The sequence below is a fragment of the Lissotriton helveticus genome, chromosome 3_1, assembly GCF_964261635.1.
Source record: "Lissotriton helveticus chromosome 3_1, aLisHel1.1, whole genome shotgun sequence".
Taxonomy (NCBI): domain Eukaryota; kingdom Metazoa; phylum Chordata; class Amphibia; order Caudata; family Salamandridae; genus Lissotriton; species Lissotriton helveticus.
The window spans coordinates 1,783,618,150-1,783,644,012 of NC_136061.1; the positions used below are offsets into that span (position 1 = coordinate 1,783,618,150).

General features: G+C 46.3%; 2 protein-coding genes across 2 annotated transcripts in view; both read right to left on the reverse strand.

The window, feature by feature from the left end:
- LOC144824315 (uromodulin-like) overlaps nt 1-25,863 on the reverse strand; it is a 74,448-nt gene that overhangs the window by 35,380 nt on the left and 13,205 nt on the right. The window contains exons 3-4 of the mRNA XM_078683432.1: nt 20,065-20,270; nt 19,102-19,262 (exon numbers count right to left, since the gene is read on the reverse strand). Coding sequence (XP_078539558.1) covers nt 19,102-19,262; nt 20,065-20,270 — 367 coding nt within the window. The remainder of the gene's footprint in view (nt 1-19,101; nt 19,263-20,064; nt 20,271-25,863) is intronic.
- The window catches only part of LOC144825146 (uromodulin-like), a 479,921-nt gene that overhangs the window by 23,043 nt on the left and 431,015 nt on the right, over nt 1-25,863 (reverse strand). The window lies entirely within an intron of this gene.

Below are 25,863 nucleotides of genomic sequence, written 5' to 3' on the forward strand. Positions count from 1 at the left end.
GTACCACTGTCCAAATAGGGACCCTTGCTTCTAGGCAGGGTAAGGAGGAAACCCTCTGAGATAACCCCTGCTCCCCCTCTAGGTAGCTTGGCACGAGCAGTCTAGGCTAACCAGAGGCAATGTGTAAAGTATTTGTACCAACACTCACAGTAACACAGTGAAAACACCACAAACTGACTCCACAACAGTTTAGAAAAATAAAGGTATTTAATCTAAACTACACAAGACCAAAACGACAAAAATCCAACATACACAGTTCAAGAATATGGTTTCAAAAGAGTTCTTAAGGTTGCAATGAAAATTCTTCAGGTTGCGTTAAAATAATCCACAGATGCGTGAAAAGTTCCAAAAGCAGAAGCTGATGCGGTGGAAAACAAGCGATGCGTTGCTCCTGAGACCCTGGGGAGTCGATGCGACAGCCCTGCTGCAGCAGTGGGCGTGTTGCGACAAATTCGGTCTGTGGGGAGGAAGGCCACTTGTATGGATTCCGGTGTGTAGGTTCCGTAGGAAGTTTGTTCTCGCAAACGCAGGATGCGACGATCTTTGGAGTTGCGATGATCTCCGGAGCGACGATGCGCGGACCAGCGGTGATCTTCTCTCTCGCAGCTCCTTGACGCAATGGTTTCTGCGATGACACTTGTAGCGATGTGCTGCGGTCCGCAAGCAAGCGGTGCAGCGATCTCACCCAGTGACGACAGGCTCTGCGACGACACTCGCAGCAATGTTAGACTTTTCCGCACCGGTCTGGTGCGTCCCGCAAACGAAGGATACGATGGCTCTGGCAGCGGGAACAGGCGCTGCGACGATCTCGGCCTTTGTAGCGGCGGGAATTTCCTCGCACTGTCGGGGATGCGCTCCGCAGCGAGCGATGCAATACTTTTCAATTGCAAAAGTCTCTCAAAGTTAGTTTCAAGCTTCCCAGCACAGGTACAACTTCCAGAGGCCCCACAACTGGATCAAGCACTCTAGGAAGGACAGAACTCTCTCAGCAGAGTTCAGGGAAGCTGGGGGTGAAGTCCTTTTGTTCCTGGGACTTCAGAACAGGCAGCCAGCTCTTCTCAGGCCCTTGGAGATTCCTTCAAGACAGGGGACACAGCACAACAGCAAAGTCCTTTTCCTCTCCTTGGGAGCAAAGCAACAGGTCAGTCCAGCAGAGCAACAGCAGGACAGTCTTCCTTCTTCAGATTCAGCTTTCTACTTGGCAGAGGTTCCTTCTTGATTCCAGGATGATCTAATTTTCTGTACTTATATCCCTAAAAGTCTTTGTTCTCTTTGTGCAAGTGGGCCCGGAGCCCGGTCTGAACCAGTTCTGGGTGTTGCTTGAGCACTTTGTTTGCCTGGCTTCTTCTTTCCTTTCAGAGTGAGGGGCAGGGTTGTCAGCCGCCCAGCAGGAGATGGAGCCAACATTGTGGAAGGCAGGCACAGCCCTATTCAGGCCCAGGTACTAACTCCTCCCACCACTCCAGTTGCAAATGCAGTCAGTCAGCCTAGGGCTGACTCAGCCAGCCTGCTGGGAAATTCCCAGCCCCTGTCACTCTCAAACCAGACAGTCAATACACAAACAGGCCAAGGCACACAGAAGGGTCAGACAAGAGAACAGCAACTTTCTAGAAGTGCTGCTCTCAAACACAAGATTTAAAAACAACCTTTCCTAAAAGATGTATTATTACATTCTGAGTTCAGGGATACTAGACTCTTATGTCCTATCTGGTTCCTATGAGAAGAAATGCTGGTAGCCACTGTAGCCCGCATCCCCTATGTTAATCTATGGAGCAAGATAGCCTTTCAGTAGTGAAAAACGAAAATGGCTGCCATTCACTACCAGAGCATGTTACCTGCACCAGTTCATGCTCTACCTTTCACATACACTGCACCCTGCCCAGGGGGGTACCTTGGGCCTTCCATAGGGGTGACTAATGTGCACAAAAAGGGAAGGGTTAGGCCTGATTAGTGGGGACACTGACCAGGAGGACATGGCAGTTCCTAGATTGCACACAGGCACTGCAGTGGCAGACCTGAGACACTATTTTAGGGCCACTCATGTGGGTGGCACAATCAGTGCTGCAGGCCCACTAGTAGCATTTGTCATCACCAGCCCTGGCACACTCCGTGCACTTTACTAGGGACTTCATGGTGATACAAACATGCCAATCAGGTACATTCAATCACAATTTCAATTTACCTAGAGAGCACTTACACTCTGGCACTGATCAGCAGTGGCAGAGTGTCCAAAGCATCTAAACCAGCAAAACGAAATCCAGTACAGCATCAAAAATACAGGAGGTAGAGGTAAAAAGATAGGGGGAACCATACCAAAGATGCCAGGTCTAACACGTGTCCTCTCCAGCTGAAAGTGGGGAGAACTACCCACCCTCTTGATGGTTCTCTTCACTAAGGTGGAAAAACCTGGACAGACCATCAGCGTTGGCGTGCTCTGTACCAGGGCGGTGTTCCACCATAAAGTCCATTCCCTGTAGGGAGAAGGACCACCTCAACAGTTTTGGGTTCTCACCCCTCATTTGCATTAACCATCTGAGGGGCCTGTGGTCAGTCTGAACACGGAAGTGAGTCCCAAACAGGTAGGGCCTCAGCTTCTTCAGAGCCCAGACCACAGCAAAAGCTTCCCTTTCAATCGCACTCCACCTCCGTTCCCTGGGGAGTAGCCTCCTACTAATGAAAGCTACTGGCTGGTCTCCATTCTCCTCAGTGACTTGTGAGAGTACTTCTCCCACACCATGCTCTGAAGCGTCTGTCTGCACTATGAACTCACTGGAAAAATCAGGTGCCTTGAGCACCGGTGTTGTGCACATGGCAGTTTTCAGGGTTTCAAAAGCAGTCTGGCAGGCTTCGGTCCAGTCCACTCTCTTGGGCAACTTCCTAGAAGTGAGTTCTGTCAAGGGGGCAACAAGGTGCCATATCCCTTGACAAACCGTCTGTAATACCCGGTGAGTCCTAAAAAGGCTCTCACCTCTGTCTGGGTTTTGGGGGGCTCCCAAGCCAGAATGGTATCAATCTTTGCTTGGAGGGGTGCCACCTGGCCACTCCCCACCTGGTGTCCCAAATACACCACAGATCCCTGCCCTATCTGGCACTTGATGGCCTTGATAGTGAGGCCTGCCCTTTGTAGAGCCTTCAACACTTCACAGAGGTGTTGCAAGTGTTCCTCCCACGTGATGCTGAACACAGCAATGTCATCCAGGTAAGCGGCGCTGAATTCCTCCAGCCTGGACAGTTCCTGGTTAACCAGTCTCTGGAAGGTGGCAGGGGCGTTCTTCAACCCAAAGGGCATGACTCAGAACTGGAAGTGCCCCTCTGGCATTGAGAACGCAGACCTCTCCTTGGCCCCATCAGTTAAGGCAATCTGCCAGTACCCAGAAGTCAAATCAAAGGTGCTGAGGTACTGGGCAGCTCCTAACCGATCCACAAGCTCATCAGCTCTGGGGATGGGGTGTGCGTCAGTCTTCATGACTGCATTGAGCCCACAGTAGTCCACACAAAACCTGAGTTCTGGAGTAGCACCGGGCACAGCAGCTTTGGGTACCAAGACCACTGGACTAGCCATGGGGCTGCTGGAGGGCTCAATCACCCCTAGCACCAACATCTTGGAACCTTCTTCCTTTATGCTGGCCCTGACCTTGTCAGCTATCCTGTAAAATTTCTGTTTCACAGGCAGACTATCTCCAGTGTCCACATCATGGACGCACCAATTGGTGACACCTGGGGTCAGGGAGAACATAGAGGAGAACTGACTCAACACCTGGCGACAGTCCCTTTGCTGCTATGGGGTCAGATTGGGCGAGAGGACCACACCATCCACTGACCCGTCTTGCTCCTTAGCTGCCAGGAGGTCAGGGAGAGGATCACTATCCTCCTCCCCTCCTGCATCTGTAGCCAGAAGCATTGTCACTTCAGACCTCTCAAAGTGTGGTTTGAGGCGGTTCACATGCAAGACTCTCAGGGGTTGCCTGGGAGTCTTCAGGTTAACCAGGTAGGTTACTTCACTTTTCCATTCCACCACCTCATATGGCCCAGTCCACTTGTCTTGGAGCGCACAAGGCTCCACTGGCGCCATCACCCACACTTTTTGCCCAGGTTGAAATTCGACCAGAGTGGTATTCTGGTCGTACCATCTTTTCATTTCTTCCTGGCTAGCATCTAGGTTCTCCTGAGCAAGCTTCCTGAAGCGTTGTGTCTGGTTGCGAATGGCCATCACATAGCTGAACACATCCTGGGGGGTTTTCCCACGGGATTTCTCCCACCCCTCCTTCACCAGTGTGAGAGGTCCTCTAACAAGGTGGCCATACAGGAGTTCAAAGGGACTGAACCCTAAGGACTTCTGAGGCACTCCCTGTAGGCAAACAACAGGCATGGTAACAAGACATCCCAACTGTCTCATGGGCTCCGCTAGGCCCATAATCATACCTTTCAGGGTCCGGTTGAACCTTTCAAACAACCCATTTCCTTGAGGGTGGTAAAGAGTGGTGAACTTATAAGTTACCCCACACTCCTCCCACAGAGACTTCATGTACCTAGAGATGAAGTTGGTACCCCGGACGGAGACCACCTCTCTGGGGAACCCCACACGGGAAAAGATCCCCATCAATGCACGGCCCACCACGGGTGCTGTGATTGTTCTGAGAGGGACTGCTTCCGGGTACCGGGTGGCATGGTCCACCAAGACCAGGATGAACCTGTTGCCTAAGGCTGTTTTGGGGTCCAGGGGCCCTACAATGTCTATGCCAACCCGCTCGAAAGGGGTGCTCACCACTGGGAAGGGGTGGAGGGGTGCCTTCAACTTCATTCCAGTCTTGCCACTGGCTTGACAGGTCTGACAAGACCTACAAAAGGAACCAATGTGCTTCTTCATCTGGGGCCAGTGGAAGTGGGTGACAAGCCTGTTTAGGGTCTTGTCTTGCCCCAGATGTCCTGCGAGAGGCACGTCATGAGCCAGACCCATTAGGAAGTTTCTGAAGCGCTCGGGTACCACCAGCGCACGGGCTGCACCGGGCTCAGCAAACTTAAGCTCACTATACAATAAGTCATCTTCCCAGTAGATAAAGTGATCTCTGGCTGCTCCACCTGCTGCCTGATCTACAGCCTGTTGCCGCAGACCAATGAGGGAAGGGCATTCTTTCTGTGCCTGGCAGAATTCCTCCCTGGAAGGACCACCTTCCTGCTGCCAATGGGTCAGCTCAGGCAGGTCCCCCAGTTCGGCCACCTGTTCCCCCGTAGGTTCCAGGGCATCCCCCTCAGGTTCTGCTCCTTCCTGGACCGTGGGAACTGCTGGGGCGGGTTTCCCGTGCCCCCTGCCCCTTCCTCTCCTGGCAGGCCTCTGGGCCACTGTTTCAGGCTCCAGTTCTGCTGAATCACCCCTACTGGCTGCCATAGCACGCGTGGTCACACCGATCCACGCAGGCAAACCCAAAATCTCCAAGTGAGTTCTGTGTTCTACATCCTTCCATGGAGAACTCTCCAGGTCGTTACCTAGCAGACAGTCTACAGGCAAGACATCACTGACAACTACTTCCAAAAGACCAGAGACTCCCCCACATTCAAAGGGAACACGCGCCAGCTTGCAGAGGTGCACTGAGCTGTCAGCTGCCACTACAGGGCGGAGTACATCAGGGATTATTTGCTCTTCAGACACCCACTGACACCTCACGGATGTCATGCTGGCTCCTGTGTCTCTCAGAGCCTCTATCTCCCTCTCATTGACGGTCACCTTATGCCCATATTTCTTAGTGTTCAGGGGTAGTAAGGTTTCCAGGACCATCTCTTGGTCTCCTAGAGAGACAAGGGACATAACTGCTAAGCCCTCCTCCCCACTGGAAATCAAATCCCCGCCCAAAGCTACACTCGCTAACCCTGGGATGGGAGCACCAGTGGGTGCTGGATTCTTTTTGGGACATTTAGGAGCTATGTGGCCCACCTTGTTGCAGTGATAGCAGGTAGGCGGAGCCCTGTTGTCTCTGTTATCTCTATTATCCCGCCTGTCCCTAGGGGGCCATGGCTGTCTAGACTTGGGGGGTTGGGATTCCTTTCCCTGGGAACTATTTTGGGGCCCTTGTGAGAACTCCTTTTGGTTGCCCTTGTCCGCCCCACTCTTCTGCTGGGAACCCTGCCCACCTTTGGCTGTGGTACCCACAATTCCTCTGTGGACCCTGGTACTGGTCCAGCGGTCTGCCTCCTTAGCAAGCTCAATGGGGTCTGTCAGCTTGCTGTCTAAAAGATGCTGGCGCAGCTCTGGAACACAAAGACTACTCAAGTGCTCCCAACTGATTAAATGCAACAACCCCTTAAAATCAGTTACTTTACTGCCCTTCATCCAACCTTCCAGTGCACGCGAGTACAAATTCACACACTCCATCCAAGTCTCAGACTCTCTCTTCTTAAAGTTTCTAAACTGCAGACAATACTGCTCTGGAGTAAGGCCATACCTGAGACATAAGGCCTCCTTCATATTGGGGTAGGTCATGGCACCTGCCATCTCTAAGGGCTCTAGACCACTCCTCCCAGAAGCCTAAAAGTGTTTCCACAGGCCCTCCCCCCAATGCTGATCAGGCACACCATTCATCTTCAATGCAATCTCATACGAAATGAACCAGGCATAAATATCCTCACTCCTATGGTAATTCTGTACCAGGTCTTTGGGAATATATACTTTACCCCCATGCACTGGCTGCGCGCTGCCACCATTTGAACCGGCATCCACCTCCTTGGCTTTAAGATCCAGTTCTCTCATGCTCAACTCATGAGCCAAAAGCAATTTCTTTTCCCCCAGGGCACGGGCATTTTTCTTGTCTTCCGCTGCCCTTTCTGTCTCCATTTCCAACTGCTTCATTTTCAACTTCAGGACTTCCAAGTCATATTCTCTCACTCTTTGATTCTCTTCTAAATCCTCTTGGGTGAAACCTCTACCGGAATGGTTACTGCCAGCTCCTGAGCCTACTCTGCCCACTGGCAGTTCTGTGACTTGAAAACCATTTCCTGTACTAACATCATTTCACAACTGTGCCTCCCAATGATCCTTCAAGATTCTCTGTAGTTCCTCCTTCCTGTAGGCGGTTTTTATGCGGCACTCAAATTTGTGGCAGAATTTCCTACGGTCATCAACTCTGTAGGAATACAAATCCTCAATGACAAATTCCAACTTTACTTCTGCCTCCTTACTGGGTGCCTTTCCATTCAGAGACATGATGCTTGGAAGAGTAATTCAAAAATAGAATAAAAAATCAAAACCAGTAGTATGCGGTGGCGTAGTAGTCTGCACTCACTAGTGATGTACACCAATCACTGTGGGGCTAGTACAAATACAAGTTCAATATCCCACCGCTGCCACCAATGTTAGAACTGGGGGTCTATAGTTGGCAGGGGTAGGTACCACTGTCCAAATAGGGACCCTTGCTTCTAGTCAGGGTAAGGAGGAAACCCTCTGAGATAACCCCTGCTCATCCTCTAGGTAGATTGGCACGAGCAGTCTAGGCTAACCAGAGGCAATGTGTAAAGTATTTGTACCAACACTCACAGTAACAGAGTGAAAACACCACAAACTGACTCCACAACAGTTTAGAAAAATAAAGGTATTTAATCTAAACTACACAAGACCAAAACGACAAAAATCCAACATACACAGTTCAAGAATATTGTTTCAAAAGAGTTCTTAAGGTTGCAATGAAAATTCTTCAGGTTGCGTTAAAATAATACACAGATGCGTGAAAAGTTCACAGTTGCGTCACGTTTACTCACAGTACCTTTTAGTTGCGACAAAGTTCCAAAAGCAGAAGCTGATGGAGTGGAAAACAAGCGATGCGTTGCTCCTGAGACCCTGGGGAGGAGATGCGACAGCCCCGCTGCAGCAGCGGGCGTGTTGCGACGAATCCAGTCTGTAAGGGGAGGAAGGCCACTTGTATGGATTCCGGTGCATAGGTTCCGTAGGAAGTTTGTTCTCGCAAAGGCACGATACGACGATCTTTGGAGTTGCGATGATCTCCGGGGCGACGATGCGCGGACCAGCGGTGATCTTCTCTCGCAGCTCCTCGATGCGATGGTTTCTGCGACGACACTCGCAGCGACGTGCTGCGGTCCGCAAGCAAGCGGTGCGGCGATCTCACCCAGCGACGACAGGCTCTGCGACGACACTCGCAGCGATGTTAGACTTTCCCGCACCGGTCTGGTGCGTCCCGCACACGAAGGATGCGACGGCTCTAGCAGCGGCAACAGGCGCTGCGACGATCTCGGCCTTCGTAGCGGCGGGAATTTCCTCGCACTGTCGGGGATGCGCTCCGCGGCGAGCGATGCGATACTTTTCAATTGCAAAAGTCTCTCAACCTTAGTTTCAAGCTTCCCAGCACAAGTACAACTTCCAGAGGCCCCACAACTGGACTAAGCACTCTAGGAAGGACAGAACTCTCTCAGCAGAGTTCAGGGAAGCTGGGGGTGAAGTCCTTTTGTTCCTGGGACTTCAGAACAGGGAGCCAGCTCTTCTCAGGCCCTTGGAGATTCCTTCAAGACAGGGGACACAGCACAACAGCAAAGTCCTTCTCCTCTCCTTGGCAGCAAAGCAACTGGTCAGTCCAGCAGAGCAACAGCAGGACAGTCTTCCTTCTTCAGATTCAGATTTCTCCTTGGCAGAGGTTCCTTCTTGATTCCAGGATGATCTAATTTTCTGTTGTCAGGGGTCCTGTACTTATACCCCTAAAAGTCTTTGTTCTCTTTGTGCAAGTGGGCCCTGAGCCCGGTCTGAACCAGTTTTGGGTGTTGCTTGAGAACTTTGTTTGCCTGGCTTCTTCTTTCCTTTCAGAGTGAGGGGCAGGGTCACCAGCCGCCCAGCAGGAGATGGAGCCAGCATTGTGGAAGGCAGGCACAGCCCTATTCAGGCCCAGGTGCTAACTCCTCCCACCACTCCAGTTGCAAATGCAGTCATTCAGCCTAGGGCTGACTCAGCCAGCCTCCTGGGGAATCCCCAGCCCCTGTCACTCTCCAACCAGACAGTCAATACACAAACAGGCCAAGGCACACAGAAGGGTCAGACAAGAGAACAGCAACTTTCTAGAAGTGCTGCTCTCAAACACAGGATTTAAAAACAACCTTTCCCAAAAGATGTATTATAAAATTTTTAGTTCAGGGATACTAGAATCTTATGTCCTATCTTGTTCCTATGAGAAGAAATGTTGGTAGCCACTGTAGCCCACATCCCCCATGTTAATCTATGGAGCAAGATAGCCTTTCAGTAGTGAAAAACGAAAATGGCTGCTATTCACTACCAGGGCATGTTACCTGCACCAGTACATGCTCTACCTTTCACATACACTGCCCCCTGCCCAGGGGGGTACCTTGGGCCTTCCATAGGGGTGACTAATGTGCACATAAAGGGAAGGGTTAGGCCTGATCAGTGGGGACACTGACCAGGAGGACATGGCAGTTCCTACACTGCACACAGCCACTGCAGTGGCAGGCCTGAGACATCATTTTAGGGCACGTCATGTGGGTGGCACAATCAGTGCTGCAGGCCCACTAGTAGCATTTGTCATCACCAGCCCTGGCACACCCCGTGCACTTTACTAGGGACTTTATGGTGATACAAATATGCCAATCAGGTACATCCAATCACAATATCAATTTACCTAGGGTGCACTTACACTCTGGCACTGATCAGCAGTGGCAGAGTGTCCAAAGCATCTAAACCAGCAAAACGAAATCCAGTACAGCATCAAAAATACAGGAGGTAGAGGTAAAAAGATAGGGGCAAACCACGCCAAAGATGCCAGGTCTAACATTAATGCCTTAAATCCACAGACGCAGGATGAGGCACCACGGAAGACCCAGCAGCAGGTAATACAGAATCAGTTGCTACCGCCACCTATGCCACAATACAGGAGCAAAGCACAAGTGAGTGTAGATAACATAGATTGGGAAGGAAGGGAAAGAAAGGATACAACAACTTCACAATTCCTTTTGAATGATACCTTCTTTTGTGACGAACCTTACTGACGGTGCATGAGGGGGGAGGACGAGGAGTGCGTGCTTGGCGCCTCCTTGCCGGTAGACCATTCAGGGCCATACATTGAAGGAAAGGTTGAAGGAAATTATGTCACCTTTCTGTTGGACACTGGTGCCACCCATTCTACTGTTAGAACAGCAGACGTTCCAAACCTACCCCTCTTGGGAGAAGCGATCCAAGTAGTGGGCGTTTCTAATAAACAAATTAGTACCCCAGTTACAGAACCCATGGAAGTGAGAATAGGTAATTTTAAAGAAATGCATAGATTTGTTGTCTTTGATTCAAGTCCTGTTAACCTACTAGGGCGAGATTTGTTGTGCAAAATGAATTGCACCATCTTTTGCACTCCAAATGGTGTTGAAATTCAAACCCCAGACGAAGATGGAATTTACAAATTAATGTTAGTAAGACCAGAGACAGAAATTAAAAGACTGACAATACAAGACTTACCAGAAGAACTGCAACAGACGGTAAAGCCAGAGGTATGGGATGTAGGACTAATAGCAAATGTTGACCCAATAAAAGTGACTATAAAAGAAAATGCAGTTTACCCAAATACTCGTCAATACAAAATGAGTGCAGAGATAAGAGCAGGTTTTGCAGTGGAAATAAAACGATTGGTTGAAACAGGCATTTTGCAAGAAGTACTGAGCAGTCCATGTAACTCACCCATAATTGGTATAAAGAAAGCGAGTGGTAAGTACAGAGTAGTACAGGACCTGAGAAAGGTTAATAAGATTGTTGTTCCTTGCTGTCCAGTCGTGCCAAATCCTGCAGTGATTCTGTATCAGATACCGTTGGAGGCTGGATGGTTTACTGTCATTGACCTATGTCACGCATTTTTCTCAATTCCCTTGCACCCAGACAGTAAATTTCTTTTCTCATTTGAATTCAACAGTCACGTCTATGTTTGTAATCGTGTCCCTCAGGGGTACACAGAAAGTCCCTCGATTTTTAATCAGATTTTGAAAAAGTGCCTTGAGTCATTAATACTGCCTCGACAATCAGTACATAGATGACGTCTTGGTGGCATCTAAAACACGAAAAGACTTTGTTGTTGATACCATTGCTTTACTGAATCATTTGGGTGAAGGAGGACATAAAGTGTCCCCAGAGAAACTGCAATTTTGTGCTACATCAGTGAAATATCTGGGGCACCAGATAGAGAGAGGTGTTAGAAAAGTTACCTCAGAAAGAATCAGGATAATTAAAAACATGAATCTGCCACAAACACAAAAAGAGATCAGAATGTTTCTTGGAGTTGTAGGATATTGCAGGCAATGGATTGTGGGATTTGCAGTTCTTGCCAAGCCCCTGGTACAGATGACAAAGAAAAGAGCCAAGGTCCCAGTAGAGTGGGATGACGAAAGCATGACTGCTTTTGTAAAATTACGAGACTGTCTGTGTACAGCTCCAGCATTGGGAATGCCTGACTATTCAAAACATTTTGCACTATTTTGTGACACACGAGAAAATTGTGCACTTTCAGTTTTGACTCAGATTCATGGACTCGTGAGACGTCCTGTGGCATATTTTTCTTCCACATTGGACCCAGTAGCGGCTGCATTGCTTGGATGTCTGAAAGCAGTAGCTGCAACTTGTATGAGCCTTGAGCAGAGTGAATCCATTGTTATGGGATATCCTGTAACTGTGTATGTTCCACATGCAGTTGTGATTTTGCTAACCAGGACTATGACTCAGTATCCCACACCTAGTCGGCTGACTAAGTACGAGAGAATCCTTGTAGGTGCAGGAAACGTAACCATTGCTAGGTGTAATATTCTGAACCCAGCAACACTGTTACCTGACTCACATACTACATAATTGAAGGAAGAAGTAGAACATGACTGCATTGGCCTGACTGAATACAGCACAAAACCACGACCAGACATAAGAGAAGAGCCATTAATTGATTCAGATTATGAGCTATTTGTGGATGGCTCATATATGAGACATGAGGAAGGAGGTCTAAGCGCTGCCTACTCAGTGTGTACATTGGGAGGTCCAGTCGAAGCATCCTATTTACATGGAGTCAAGTCTGCACAAGTAGTTGAATTGGTTGCCCTGGCAAAGGCCTGTAAATTTGGGAAAAATTGAAAAGTAAACATATATACTGACAGCCAATATGGTTACGGGGTTGTGCATGACTATGGCCAATTATGGATGCAAAGGGAGTTTCTGGGTTCTTCAGGCACTCCAATCAGAAATGGTCAATATGTGAAAGATTTACTGGAAGCAAACCAGTTGCCAATAGAAGTGGCTGTGGTCAAGTGTGCTGCTCACAAATCCAGCAATTACAAAGTGACAGCTGGTAATAGATATGCTGACCAGTTACCCCAACATTGTGCAAAATATAAAATGGCTATTAATAAAAAGGTTGAGGTGAGCGGAAACAGCTGCCAACTTATGATGCTGGAAGGTGTGAACACGTGGGAGTCAGTGAGAGATTTGCAGAATGCAGCAAAACCAAAAGAAAAAGAACAATGGAGGAAATTAGGGTGTCAAAAAAGGGCTGAAGATGGTGTAATTGTTTATCTTGGTGAAACAGCAGTGTTACCTGACTGTCTGCTCGCTCCTATGGCTAGGTTGATTCATGGAGATTCTCATTTGGGAAGAGATGCTATGATACGTGTGTTCAGACGAACATGGTTTAATGCAAAATTCAGGAACATAGCAGAGGCACTCTGCCAGAGGTGTTTAATTTTCCAACAATTGAACCCAGGAAAGAAAACAGTAGTGTTACCAGGAAAGATTGGAAAGGCAGAAGGTCCTTTTATTCGATTACAGATTGACTTCATTCAGTTACCCCCTTGTCGAGGATTAAAATACGTACTTGTCATTGTCTGCCTATTTTCAAAATGGGTGGAAGCTTACCCCACATGTAGAAATGATAGCATTACTGTGGCTAAGCTCCTACTTAGCGAGCTTATCCCACACTTCGGTTTTCCAGTAACAATTGAATCAGAGAGAGTAAAACATTTTAACAGTGAAATAATGGGTCTAATTTGTGAAGCATTCAAGATTAAGCAAAAACTATACTGTGCATATCGCCCAGAGGCTTCTGGAGTGGTAGAACAATTGAATGGCACAATCAAGTCGAGACTGGGAAAGATGTATGAGTCAACTCTATTGGAGTGGTCAGATGCTTTGCTACTTGTTCTGATGGGACTTAGAAGTATTCCAGACTGAAACACAGGCTTGAGTCCTCATGAAATACTGATGGGAAGAGCTATGCGGCAAGCATGGGTGCCAGGACACAAACTGCTAAGCATATCTGATGATTTAGTACTGGAATACTGCAAAGAACTGGCTGACCAGGTGCGTTCTATCTCTCACCAGGTTGGGGAAGATGCTGGACCAGGAACTCCAGCACTTGACCTGAACCCAGGTGATTGGGTAGTGTTAAAGAAACATACTCTAAAATCTTGCTTTGCACCGAGGTGGGGAAAACCACGCCAAGTAATTTTAGTCACCACCACAGTTGTGAAGTGTGCAGGAGTTCCACACTGGATCCATGCCAGTCATACGAAGAAAGTGACTGAACCTGATGAAACTGAGGCTGAAGGTTGTGCAGCTGAGGGGTCTCAAGAGATAGATCCTGAAGTAGCTGAAGAAGAACAGCCGAGCACCAGTCAAGGTGATTGGATTCCAGTAATCGACATACCTGCAGATTATGTGCGGACAAGAAGTCAAACCTATCAAGATAGACAGAGTGATAGTGAGGATGAGACAGGTGTAGAAAAAGATACTCAGATCATAGAAATCCAAGCCAAGAGTGATTCTGAGGAGGACCAGATAGGGAAAGATCAAATATTCGACACTCCACCAAGGACTCCTGAACCTGAAAATGGACAGCTCAAGCAGAAGAAAATCAAGGGTTCGAAGAGCTTGAGCAGGACCAGACAGGAATAGACATTTGTGTTCAGGACAAAAAAGGTGAAACACGTAAAAGCCAAAATCAGAAAATACCTGAACAAGGCCAGATTAGTGACCAGGCAGTAGAAACAGAAATAAGACCTGGACCTAGTCAGATAGAGAGGGAAACAGGAGACAGCATTGAAATTGATGTGCCACAACTGATCGAAAACAAAAGAACAGTTGAAGAGGGCCAAAGCACAGTGCCAGCTAAAAGACTCAGAAAAGGAGACAAGTGGCCTAGATTTGTCAAAAGATTGAGACTGCGATTAAAAACAATTGATGAAGAACCAGAACAAGTAAATGAAATCTCAAGTCAAGTTGATCAACCTGTGATACAACCCAGAAGGAGAAGCCCCAGATTAAAGAGAATGAATAATAAATACAAGGGCCCTGAGTGGACCTACATTGTCCTGGAAGAATTTGAAAATCTAGACATAAGTGACGAAAATGATGAAGAATTGATTACTGATTAAACTGACGAAGAAGTGAGACCAACCTGAAATTTTTACCGGGTAAATCTGTGTAGAAGTTAGAAAGAGGGGTTGAATCTCCTTTAGACAGAAATGGCTGATCATACTGTTAATGGAAGACCGAAAATAAATTGTTTAAAAACATGCTGAAAAGTATGTTTATGTAGTGTAGCAATAGTACTTATATTTTGGATAGGACTAACAATAGCTATTCTTTACATGATGAGTAAAGACACAAACCTGTACCCTACTAATCAATTGGCAAAAGACACTGAAGAGCTACAAACTAGAGATAAACCACAAAGAGTAGATACACAAGAGAGAGCACTTAGCCTTAGACAAACTAAGATAGACTTAGAAGCACCAGATGAGGAAGAACTGCATTATAATAGAATTAAAAACAGAACTCATTTAAATGTATTTGAAAACTTGTTAGTACACTATGTAGAAGCAATGGAACTAGAAGACTGCTATGTCTGTATGAAGCTGCCTACCTCGGTAGCTGAGGCTGTGACGTACCACCATCTGCCACTAACCTATGGAATTTCATGTAGTGTTTTAGCTAGTTTATTTTACCAAAGAGGACCTTTACAGTATTATTATTCTAACTTAGATGTGATATTTTCTGAACTCCCTGTACGTAGAAACCTAAACCCTGTACATACCACTAAAGAAGTGGCACGTTACATAAGTGAATATTTTCTAACTGTAGGTAAAATAAATATAGATGACACACACAAGAATAACTTGACATGTTTATTACAAGAAAAAGAGAAATTATTTTTGAATATGGTAGAGAAAAGAAGAGAGAGTTTCCAAAAGAAAGCAAATGACAAGAATCAGAAAATTCCTAAATGGGCTCAAATGGTGGGGCTAATGCTGTTATGTTACTGGATTTCGAAAGAAAGGGGAAACTTTGTCTTCACCGAGAAAGAACCAGTAATTAAAACAATATATTCATTGGTTCCAGTGAATACGAACACAATTACAAGGTAATTGGGGGTTGGGGTTTTAAAGATGGGTCAGAACCTGTGTTTCCTGGAATTTAATTTATATGTGGAAACAAGGCTTATTTCAAATTGCCCGACCATTGGTATGGGAGTTGTTATTTTGGTATTGTCTTCCCAAAGATATACCATGTGGGTAAAATTACTGGAAGCAAGCAAAGAACTAATGAATTAGTGCATAGTAAAAGAGAAAGTGTTGGTGAAATAGTAGGTGATATTTTTAGTGCACTGATACCAAGAGTGGGAGTGGCTCTGAATACACACAGAATCTGCAAATTGTCAACAGAAGGGGATCGGTTATCAACTGACACTGCTGGAGGTTTCCTAATGGTCAATATCGAATTGGTTGCGATCAGATCAATGGTTTTACAAAATCGACTTGCTCTTGATACATTATTGGCAAAAGAGGGCAGAGTCTGTAGAATGTTGAAGGTGCAACATTGTTGCACTTACATACCAGATAAAAGTGTTGAAATTAAAGGGTATGTAAGAAATATTACTAATTTGGAGAAGGAGCTTAAACCACTGGAGGTTGATAGTGCATGGAAGAGGCTTACTGATGGTCTCTCCGCAGTAGGTAGTTGGTTTTCTAATCTAGGTAAAAGTCTTGTGAGTAAAATACTGATGCCAATAGCGGGAATAGGATTATTAGTTTTAGGAATAATAATTTGTTGCAAATGTCGAAAACATAAAAGGAAATATTCCGTGAATAGGCGAGGAGTGAAAATGAATATTAAAGAGCTCGAATTGGAAGAGCTGAATAGCCAAATCTATAAGAATATGAAAAATTCTCATAATAATGCTGAGAAAAAGCAGAATAGAAAATTTGAAGAGATTGAAATGGGTGGAATGTGAGAAGTTGGCATTGTTTCCATTAATAGTGATGATATAAAATATCTTCAAAGAGGGGATTGATGGAGCAAGGATTTGCATATGAAGCAACTTGCTTGTATTCAAGAGCCTCGAAATAACGTTAACGAATTAACCAATATGTTTGTCTTACTAATTTGTCCCTTTTTCTTCATTATTGGGTATCCGAGAGAAGCTTGCTTATGTGTTTTCTAATCCTAATACCCTTGCAAATAAAATGGCTGCTGCTATGCGGGAATTTCTACTGCGCATGCGTCTGTCATACCCCCATGACATGACGTAGTTGCAGCTTTGGAGGGAATCTGTTGCTTCTGCGCACTAGAGCTAATATGGCTGCTCCGTGTTCTCACATGCGAGAGGTTTGCACTGCTGCTTTTGCTAAGCTGTTCGTTCTGCTTAATCCTAAGGCTATAGTTTATTATAAAGTAATGGGTAGAGTGTAGAGATTCATGGTATACAGTGTATTCATTTATTCTGTGTTCTAAAACTGTTTCTTTTCCATTTCATGTTGCACTTCGAAACTTGGCCTGTTGTATAATGCTGTACTCCATCTTGATTGAAACTGCATCTGCGCGAGATTCGCAAGTCTCCAGAGCAGTGACCTTTGGATTTTAGCCAAGGAGCTGACTGACTGAGAAGATGCTCCTGGGAACCTCACCTAATGAACTCTGGAAAAATACAATGTATTTGTGAATAGAACATCCATTGTTTTACGAGTTGAAGACTTCATGAGAACCTGAACTTGATGGGCGTGAACATAAATTTGAATAGGAGATGGCAAAATTTGAAATATTAGGTGGTGTGATGACCTGTCCTCTTCTTTTGTCCAGTCGAAATTAGGGATTCTTACACTTGCAACATTGGGGGGTGGTACACTGACCTGGAAATAGTATAACTAGCCTAGGTTTAGCTAGAGAAATTGTCCGACTTGTCCGAATAGCTGACCTGTCACTGACCGGACGCACTCAATAGGGGACTAAGAGCAGAGGGCAGCGGAGCACTCTGTCAGACAGACTCGCTGACCCAATCGGGGTTCGGGGAAGGTGAAGTGCTGGTGAAGCACTTTGCTGGTATATGCTGTAACCCAGTCGGGGTTTTGGCTGATTCCTTGCAGAGAGGGAGTAGCGCAGGCGTTGCAACTGAACTGTGGGTGCTGGTCTTAACCTTTGGTGGTCCTGTCCTGATCCAAATTTGGTCTACCCTGTCCTGTTTTCCATACTGCACCTGCTGGCCTACTGGCAACTGCATTCTTTGGGGTTCTTCTGTCCTTTCAACTGACCCGTGGCCAGGGTTGGTCTTCACACCATTCTAGGTAAAGATACATCTGTGTGGGTAATTGTCATTATAACTTGCGTCCTTTTCTTTACCCTCCCTAATTTGCAAAAGCTTTTATTATATGTGTTCCCTTTCTTACCCTTCCCTTAGTAAATGAAATCTGCGTTTATTGATCTATTAGCATGTTCCATTTTCATACCCTCCCGTTTAGCTGAATGTCATACGTCTAATGATTGAATATATAGCGTCCTATTGCTCTACCCTCCCTTGAAATTGATTAGGTTTGATTGTTTGATTTATTAATGTGTTCCTTTTCTTACCTTCCCTATGGTCATATGTTAAAATTAGGTTCGTAATTGCATATTATGTTCCCTTTTTCACTACCTTTTGATAATTTTGCTTAAACTGTATCCTCTAGTGTGTTCCATTTCCGCCCTTTTTTAGTTAAATTGAAAAGTCTGTTTCTCAAAATAGCATGTTCCTTGTTTTCCTTTCCTTTAATTCAAACTTGCTAAATGGTTGGCATAATATTTCTTTTGCATAGCTATACACTGTTTCTCATGTTGGGTATTGATAGTTTAATTGCTTTTAATGTGTGGCTTATGACTTCTGATGATGATTAGATAAAGAGTTTAAACTTCCCCGAGTCAGTGGTTATTATAATGAGTGCAAATGTTATGGTATTTTTGACTGTTTGCCTATCTTTACAACCAACTCCCTGATCCATTGTGGTCATAGGTACCAGTGACCAGGATTGGTAAGTCAATGGTATAGGAATCAGTAGTATTAAAATAGACTGGTAGTAGAGTGTAAGTTGCCCGATTGAGTAAATAGTGATAAATTGAATTATGGGCCCAGGTGAGTATTGATAAAATTGTAGTCGGGTGACCTGCGCGCTCTATCACTGTCAGTGTAAAATTGCCCTGCAGTGGGGTAAGTTTAGTTTTACAGATATGAAAGATGCGTACACCAAGTGATGTAGAACAGGATCACAGCTTTATTCTTCAGATCACTTCTTAGTTACAGCTTACAAGTTGTCAGTCAGATCCTATAAAGTGCCCACCAGGAGCAGCCTCGTCACTGCTCAGCCCATTCACACCAACTGATTCTCCCTTCCAATCCAAACACCCTCAACATTCTATCTGACTTCATCATAGGCTGAGCAGCAAGGGAGAGAACTTCAGTAGGGACAGTGCATTGAGTAAAAGGTACATTACAACATATAGATCACCTGTGAAAGGGGCAAGACCATATAAATGGCTTATACACTCCATTGCTCATGTTGAAGTCAGCACATCCGAAACATGACATACTTGTCCTGTTACACTCTTGGTGTAATCAGCCCATCCTGCTCATCGCATGGTGATCTCATCACATTCATTGTATATTCAGCCCGTGACTTAGATTACATGCTCACCCCATCACACTCACTGTGTGATCAGCCCATCCCACTCATCACATGCTGGCCCCATCACAATCACGTGTGATTATCCCATCACACTCTTTATTTGCTCACCCCATCACAAGTATTAGGTACTCACCCAATCACAATCATACTCACCCCATTGTTACGTTTAGGGTCGTTGCGAGGGAGACGGGTATATTGAGAGGATATGAGCAGAAAAAGGCATAAGTAACGTTATTCCTCGCAATGAGCCCTGATGTATCCACCTCTGCCGGGATTGTGAGATTATTGGAATAAAACATATGGGTGCTGTTGAACTGCAAGTGAAAAAAGAGACATTAGGAGATCACATCACACACTCAGGTAAACAAGGACATAATAGCAGATGAGGATGGCACACACCAATGGCCGTAAGAAGATGGAGCAGACACTTGGCAGAGTGATACATGGAGATCAGAAGGGTGCCCAGTCCAGGAGATAGGGTGCCTATTAGGGCACAAAACAGCATCCCTGGGCATGCTGGACACTTTCATCAGATGAGTTCTTGCATATTAATTAAGAGGTTGCTGAAGAGACAGCAACGTGCAGGGATTGAAACCATGAAGATCTCCATTTGAACTATGAACTGTGCAAAGCCGCCGGAGTTAACTTCTACCAGTTTTGAAACAAAAGCAGGAAGATGTGATTTCACCTACTGTATAGTTAAGACTCATTCACAATTACATAAATTGTTTAATTACTTGTTCTCCAATTCACAAACGCGAGTATAGCTTCACACACACCTGGATCTAACCACTCTTGCTGATTGTGAATGGCAAGAAAAGAAGGGGATCTTTAATGAACGGAAGTCCCCGTATGGGACATAGACCCCACTCAGCAGTGCTTTCAGGCCACCATAAGGGCGGGAATGTTGTTCCATCCCACCACTGGAGCTCACGCCTCATTGTCTGTGACATGTGGCCCATGAACATGCATGTGCCATGAAACTCTTTCGTGCCTGCCTGTCATTCTGCTTAAAAAAAAGAAAGATGTGCTCATTTCCCAAAGGCCCCAATGACCCAGTGTGCAGAAATGATCGATCGTGCATGTATGGGGCGACTGCGCAGAAGCTGCTCTCACCGTCATTTTGTTTCCACAGAGTGCTGAGGAGGTGGCGGTGGAGACAACCACCTGGGCAGTACCGTCAACCACTCGGGCACCTGTGCAGCTCGGGTCCAGGAGATGCAGATTGGCCGAATCATACCTGCTCTTCCCAAGCTGGCACTTGCTCACTTTCACCTTCATCAGGCCTGACAGGCACTGCACGATGGGGTCTGGAGGCAAAACTGTACAGGAAGACAGAGGCGGGAGAGTTCAAAACAGGGACAAGCAGGAAACAGGTGAGGAGAAAAAACCAAATAAAAGGCGTGCTCATTGATGTTCTTTCTGGGGCTGCCACTTACCCGCCTTCCTTACATCCCAGATATTCTTTTGAGGCTGAGTGCGTGTGAATGGTCAACATATTTAATTAAAATAAAGGGCAGAAGTAGATACCTAGATATTTTTTCTGTTGCAATTTCTGATATGTAGTAGTTTCTGCTGCTGCCATTCCTTATCGTTTGCTGCAGTGTGGATTGGGGTGTAATGTAGGGTGTCAATATACATTCTGTGGCCCACTTCTTTATGTCTGTTTTTTGTTATTGTTAATTAGCACTTGTATAATGCATAATCTGTTATTATTTTGGCGTTGTACTGAGCCAGGCAAGGAGTCCCCAACCACTTTTGGACCTATTTGGTGAGACCAAGGATCCAAAAGCCTTACCATAGGGCCCTGGGGTTCTTGAGCGGGGTCAGAGTTGGACACCGCACAGTTATTTGGTCCTCAGTGGACTTTAAGCCTCGACGGGAGTTTGGATAAAACCAGACAGCTGTTTCACTTCCATTCCTCTGGCAGAGTCAGCATGGTCTTTCTGCTCTCTCTGGGCCCAGGTGAGTATGTCTTCAATATAGGAGATTAAATGTGTGACTAATGGGGACTACTCCCAACTGTATTGCCTTTCCAGGATATCACCACGTATAGCTAAGTACACTACGTTCAATTAATGCATTCATTTAATGTACACATGTGCAGCTTGGTTTGAGGATGGGTGTGTGGACTGGGAATATGGAATACAAAGTATTCATGGTTCACAATATCATGAGCACCATATCGAAGGACAAACTTTCTAAAGATAAGTTTGTATGCATTTACTATACATACCTCATATTGGTACCTCATATAGGTATATAAATAACGTACTGGCGTTCACCAGTATGTAGTTATAGTAGAACCGAAGTTTCCATAGGAAAAGCATTTTTTGTTTTGCCAATAACTTTGGCACCGCTTGATGAATCTGCACAAAATTCTCACAAAGCTTTCCCTTTTTAGTTCAGCTGCTGTTTTGAAAGTTTCGGGTGATCCGGCAAGCGTGGGCCGAAAAAAAGGGAAGTCCCAAAACGCGTTTTCCCCATGTTAAGTCAATGGGGATTTTTCATTTTCTTATCACAACTACAGCCCGAGCTGCTGTACGGAATTACACCCCATTTAGCAGAACGTTAGATTTTGATCCAAAAAGTGTGCTTTTTGTGATCTGGTGCAAATACATTGAGTAGTTTTTGAGATATCTGACTTCAAATTATATAGATTTCTGGGGACGTGAGTCCTTGCAGTGGACTCGCGGATCCTACTAAAATTTGATTGGCAGCCAACACTTCAACCAGGAAGTGTTGCCAGCCAACCAGAGACTCGGCTTGAAGTTGAATCCCCAAAAAAAGTTAAAAATAAAGAAAAAGGGGGCAGAGTAGGAATACCAGGATCCCTCAGATATGGTGAGAGGGGTCGATCAGGGACACCGTCGGGGGTAAAAAGCATATTTTTTTTATATTTTGAAGTGGACTCACGGATAGATCTGCAAATCCGTAGAAACATTAAAAGAAAAAAGCATGTGGGGGCTCCAACGCTTGTTTTAGAATAAACCCAGGTGGGCCAGGTCCTGGGTGCATTGTGGAAATGCAAGAGGGGATGCACGGTGGCCTCCCTCCTAGGGCTATTCCAAGCAGTGGGGACAGCCACCTCCCCAGGGCATTAACATTAATAGAGACGGAGATGCCTTGCATCTCACCTTCTGCCCTGGGACTGCCACCTCCCCGGGGCACACATGTAATCTAAAAATAATGCGGAGGAGATTCCCATGGCCTCACCCGCAGCCCTGGGGACTGCCATTTTCCCAGGGCAGCAACTTTATTATATACTGGGAGCCTCACAGCTCCCCCGCAGCCTCGGGGACTGTCACCTCCCTGGGGCACTGTTGTATACAAATGCAGGGGGGCCCACTCGGGTCCCAATATTCCCTAGGTACTGCCACTTCCTTGGGGCACATACAATAATTAATTTAAAAAACTAATGTGCATTGGGGTCTCCAGATCCCCATGCCCTGGGGACTACCATTTTCCTGGGGCACAAATACAATAATTAAGGGTATCCGTTGCATCCCCCGGTCCCAGAAACCATCACCTCCCTGGCTGTATGGGAGTATGAGTGGACAATTATTAGCTGTATTAGTGAGTGAGTTGAAGTATGAATTGCTATATGGGTGGCTGAGTGCATATGTGTGTAGACCTATGAATCAGTGAGTGGGTGTGTAAGTACTAGTGTGGGTGTGTCAATGGTTTTGAGAATGGTAGTGTGGAAGTTGGAGTGGGTGTATGAAAGGTTATATATGGGTGTGAGTGGGTGCATCAGAGATTCTGTGAATTATGTCATCAGTGATGTCATTAGAGATGCCATCTGTGATGCCATCAGTGATGTAATATGTGAGGTCATAAGCAGTGCATTGCAAGGGTGCGAGTTATAGTTAACTCGGCTAACTACAACTGCTGAATTTCTCTGGTTTAGTATGAATGAAACCTGAGCTTAACTATAACGTCTCTGTCACCTTTGGTTTTTGCAGTGAATATATTTATATATTCACTGAAAAAACCAAAGGCTGCAGGGATGTTATATTTAGGCCCTAGCTTCTATCGAAAAGGTGATTTTCAGTTGCCTATATATTTGGTGCTGGGCAATGAATCTTCATGAAATTTTTGCCTGAAACTTTGCCCATGAATTCAGCCACTGTCTGGAAAGTTTACCAGCGGCTCAACAAGCGATGGCTAAAAAAGGGGGGTCTCAAAATGCATTTTCTCTGTGTTAATTTCCTTAAGACCTCCAGAGACAACTACAGCCCAAACGGCTTTATATATCTATATCTATATCTATAGCTATATCTATATGCATATGTATATATATATATATATATCCCAAACATGAAGCACCACGCAAGAAGCGCCACAAGAGAGGCCCGTTTCAATGAACAGAGAGCATTTATTCAAGCTTTGTGCACAGCAATCCTGATATCCCAACTAGTTTCGGCACATCGAGCCTTGGTCACGGGCAGGAAGTGAAATCATAGTGTCTGTGCCTGCATTTATATAACGTTTGCGGTCACCTGACTGTTCATGGCATACAGCTCCCAGAATGCACCATTTCATGCGGGTAAGTACTGGAAAAGTTCGGCATGTCAGCAGTTAGCAAAATGCACTGTTCTGCGCCCAGGTACATACTGTGTAATGAATGAATCCAGTCCAAGTGGTGACAGGCAGGGTTCCTCTAACAAGCATAATGCTGCATGTCAAACTGCTTGTTTTCGATGTCTCCGTCATGTGAACGATTGGAAAGGGAAGTCACCCCCATCCAAATCCCTTCCAGCGCTGCCGTTCGTATTACACAGTGGTATTTCCTGCAGTAGGTCTAGCGGCAGCGTGTGGGTCATGCTCCCTCATTTGAACATCACCAAAGAACACCTCCGACAGGGGAGCCCCCGACCCTTCAGGGCGGCCTCTTCAGCCGGGCACGGAGATTCCCGGTCCTTCAATTCCCAAACATGAAGCACCACGCAAGAAGCGCCACAAGAGAGGCCCGTTTCAATGAACAGAGAGCATTTATTCAAGCTTTGTGCACAGCAATCCTGATATCCCAACTAGTTTCGGCACATCGAGCCTTGGTCACGGGCAGGAAGTGAAATCATAGTGTCTGTGCCTGCATTTATATAACGTTTGCGGTCACCTGACTGTTCATGGCATACAGCTCCCAGAATGCACCATTTCATGCGGGTAAGTACTGGAAAAGTTCGGCATGTCAGCAGTTAGCAAAATGCACTGTTCTGCGCCCAGGTACATACTGTGTAATGAATGAATCCAGTCCAAGTGGTGACAGGCAGGGTTCCTCTAACAAGCATAATGCTGCATGTCAAACTGCTTGTTTTCGATGTCTCCGTCATGTGAACGATTGGAAAGGGAAGTCACCCCCATCCAAATCCCTTCCAGCGCTGCCGTTCGTATTACACAGTGGTATTTCCTGCAGTAGGTCTAGCGGCAGCGTGTGGGTCATGCTCCCTCATTTGAACATCACCAAAGAACACCTCCGACAGGGGAGCCCCCGACCCTTCAGGGCGGCCTCTTCAGCCGGGCACGGAGATTCCCGGTCCTTCAATTCCCAAACATGAAGCACCACGCAAGAAGCGCCACAAGAGAGGCCCGTTTCAATGAACAGAGAGCATTTATTCAAGCTTTGTGCACAGCAATCCTGATATCCCAACTAGTTTCGGCACATCGAGCCTTGGTCACGGGCAGGAAGTGAAATCATAGTGTCTGTGCCTGCATTTATATAACGTTTGCGGTCACCTGACTGTTCATGGCATACAGCTCCCAGAATGCACCATTTCATGCGGGTAAGTACTGGAAAAGTTCGGCATGTCAGCAGTTAGCAAAATGCACTGTTCTGCGCCCAGGTACATACTGTGTAATGAATGAATCCAGTCCAAGTGGTGACAGGCAGGGTTCCTCTAACAAGCATAATGCTGCATGTCAAACTGCTTGTTTTCGATGTCTCCGTCATGTGAACGATTGGAAAGGGAAGTCACCCCCATCCAAATCCCTTCCAGCGCTGCCGTTCGTATTACACAGTGGTATTTCCTGCAGTAGGTCTAGCGGCAGCGTGTGGGTCATGCTCCCTCATTTGAACATCACCAAAGAACACCTCCGACAGGGGAGCCCCCGACCCTTCAGGGCGGCCTCTTCAGCCGGGCACGGAGATTCCCGGTCCTTCAATTCCCAAACATGAAGCACCACGCAAGAAGCGCCACAAGAGAGGCCCGTTTCAATGAACAGAGAGCATTTATTCAAGCTTTGTGCACAGCAATCCTGATATCCCAACTAGTTTCGGCACATCGAGCCTTGGTCACGGGCAGGAAGTGAAATCATAGTGTCTGTGCCTGCATTTATATAACGTTTGCGGTCACCTGACTGTTCATGGCATACAGCTCCCAGAATGCACCATTTCATGCGGGTAAGTACTGGAAAAGTTCGGCATGTCAGCAGTTAGCAAAATGCACTGTTCTGCGCCCAGGTACATACTGTGTAATGAATGAATCCAGTCCAAGTGGTGACAGGCAGGGTTCCTCTAACAAGCATAATGCTGCATGTCAAACTGCTTGTTTTCGATGTCTCCGTCATGTGAACGATTGGAAAGGGAAGTCACCCCCATCCAAATCCCTTCCAGCGCTGCCGTTCGTATTACACAGTGGTATTTCCTGCAGTAGGTCTAGCGGCAGCGTGTGGGTCATGCTCCCTCATTTGAACATCACCAAAGAACACCTCCGACAGGGGAGCCCCCGACCCTTCAGGGCGGCCTCTTCAGCCGGGCACGGAGATTCCCGGTCCTTCAATTCCCAAACATGAAGCACCACGCAAGAAGCGCCACAAGAGAGGCCCGTTTCAATGAACAGAGAGCATTTATTCAAGCTTTGTGCACAGCAATCCTGATATCCCAACTAGTTTCGGCACATCGAGCCTTGGTCACGG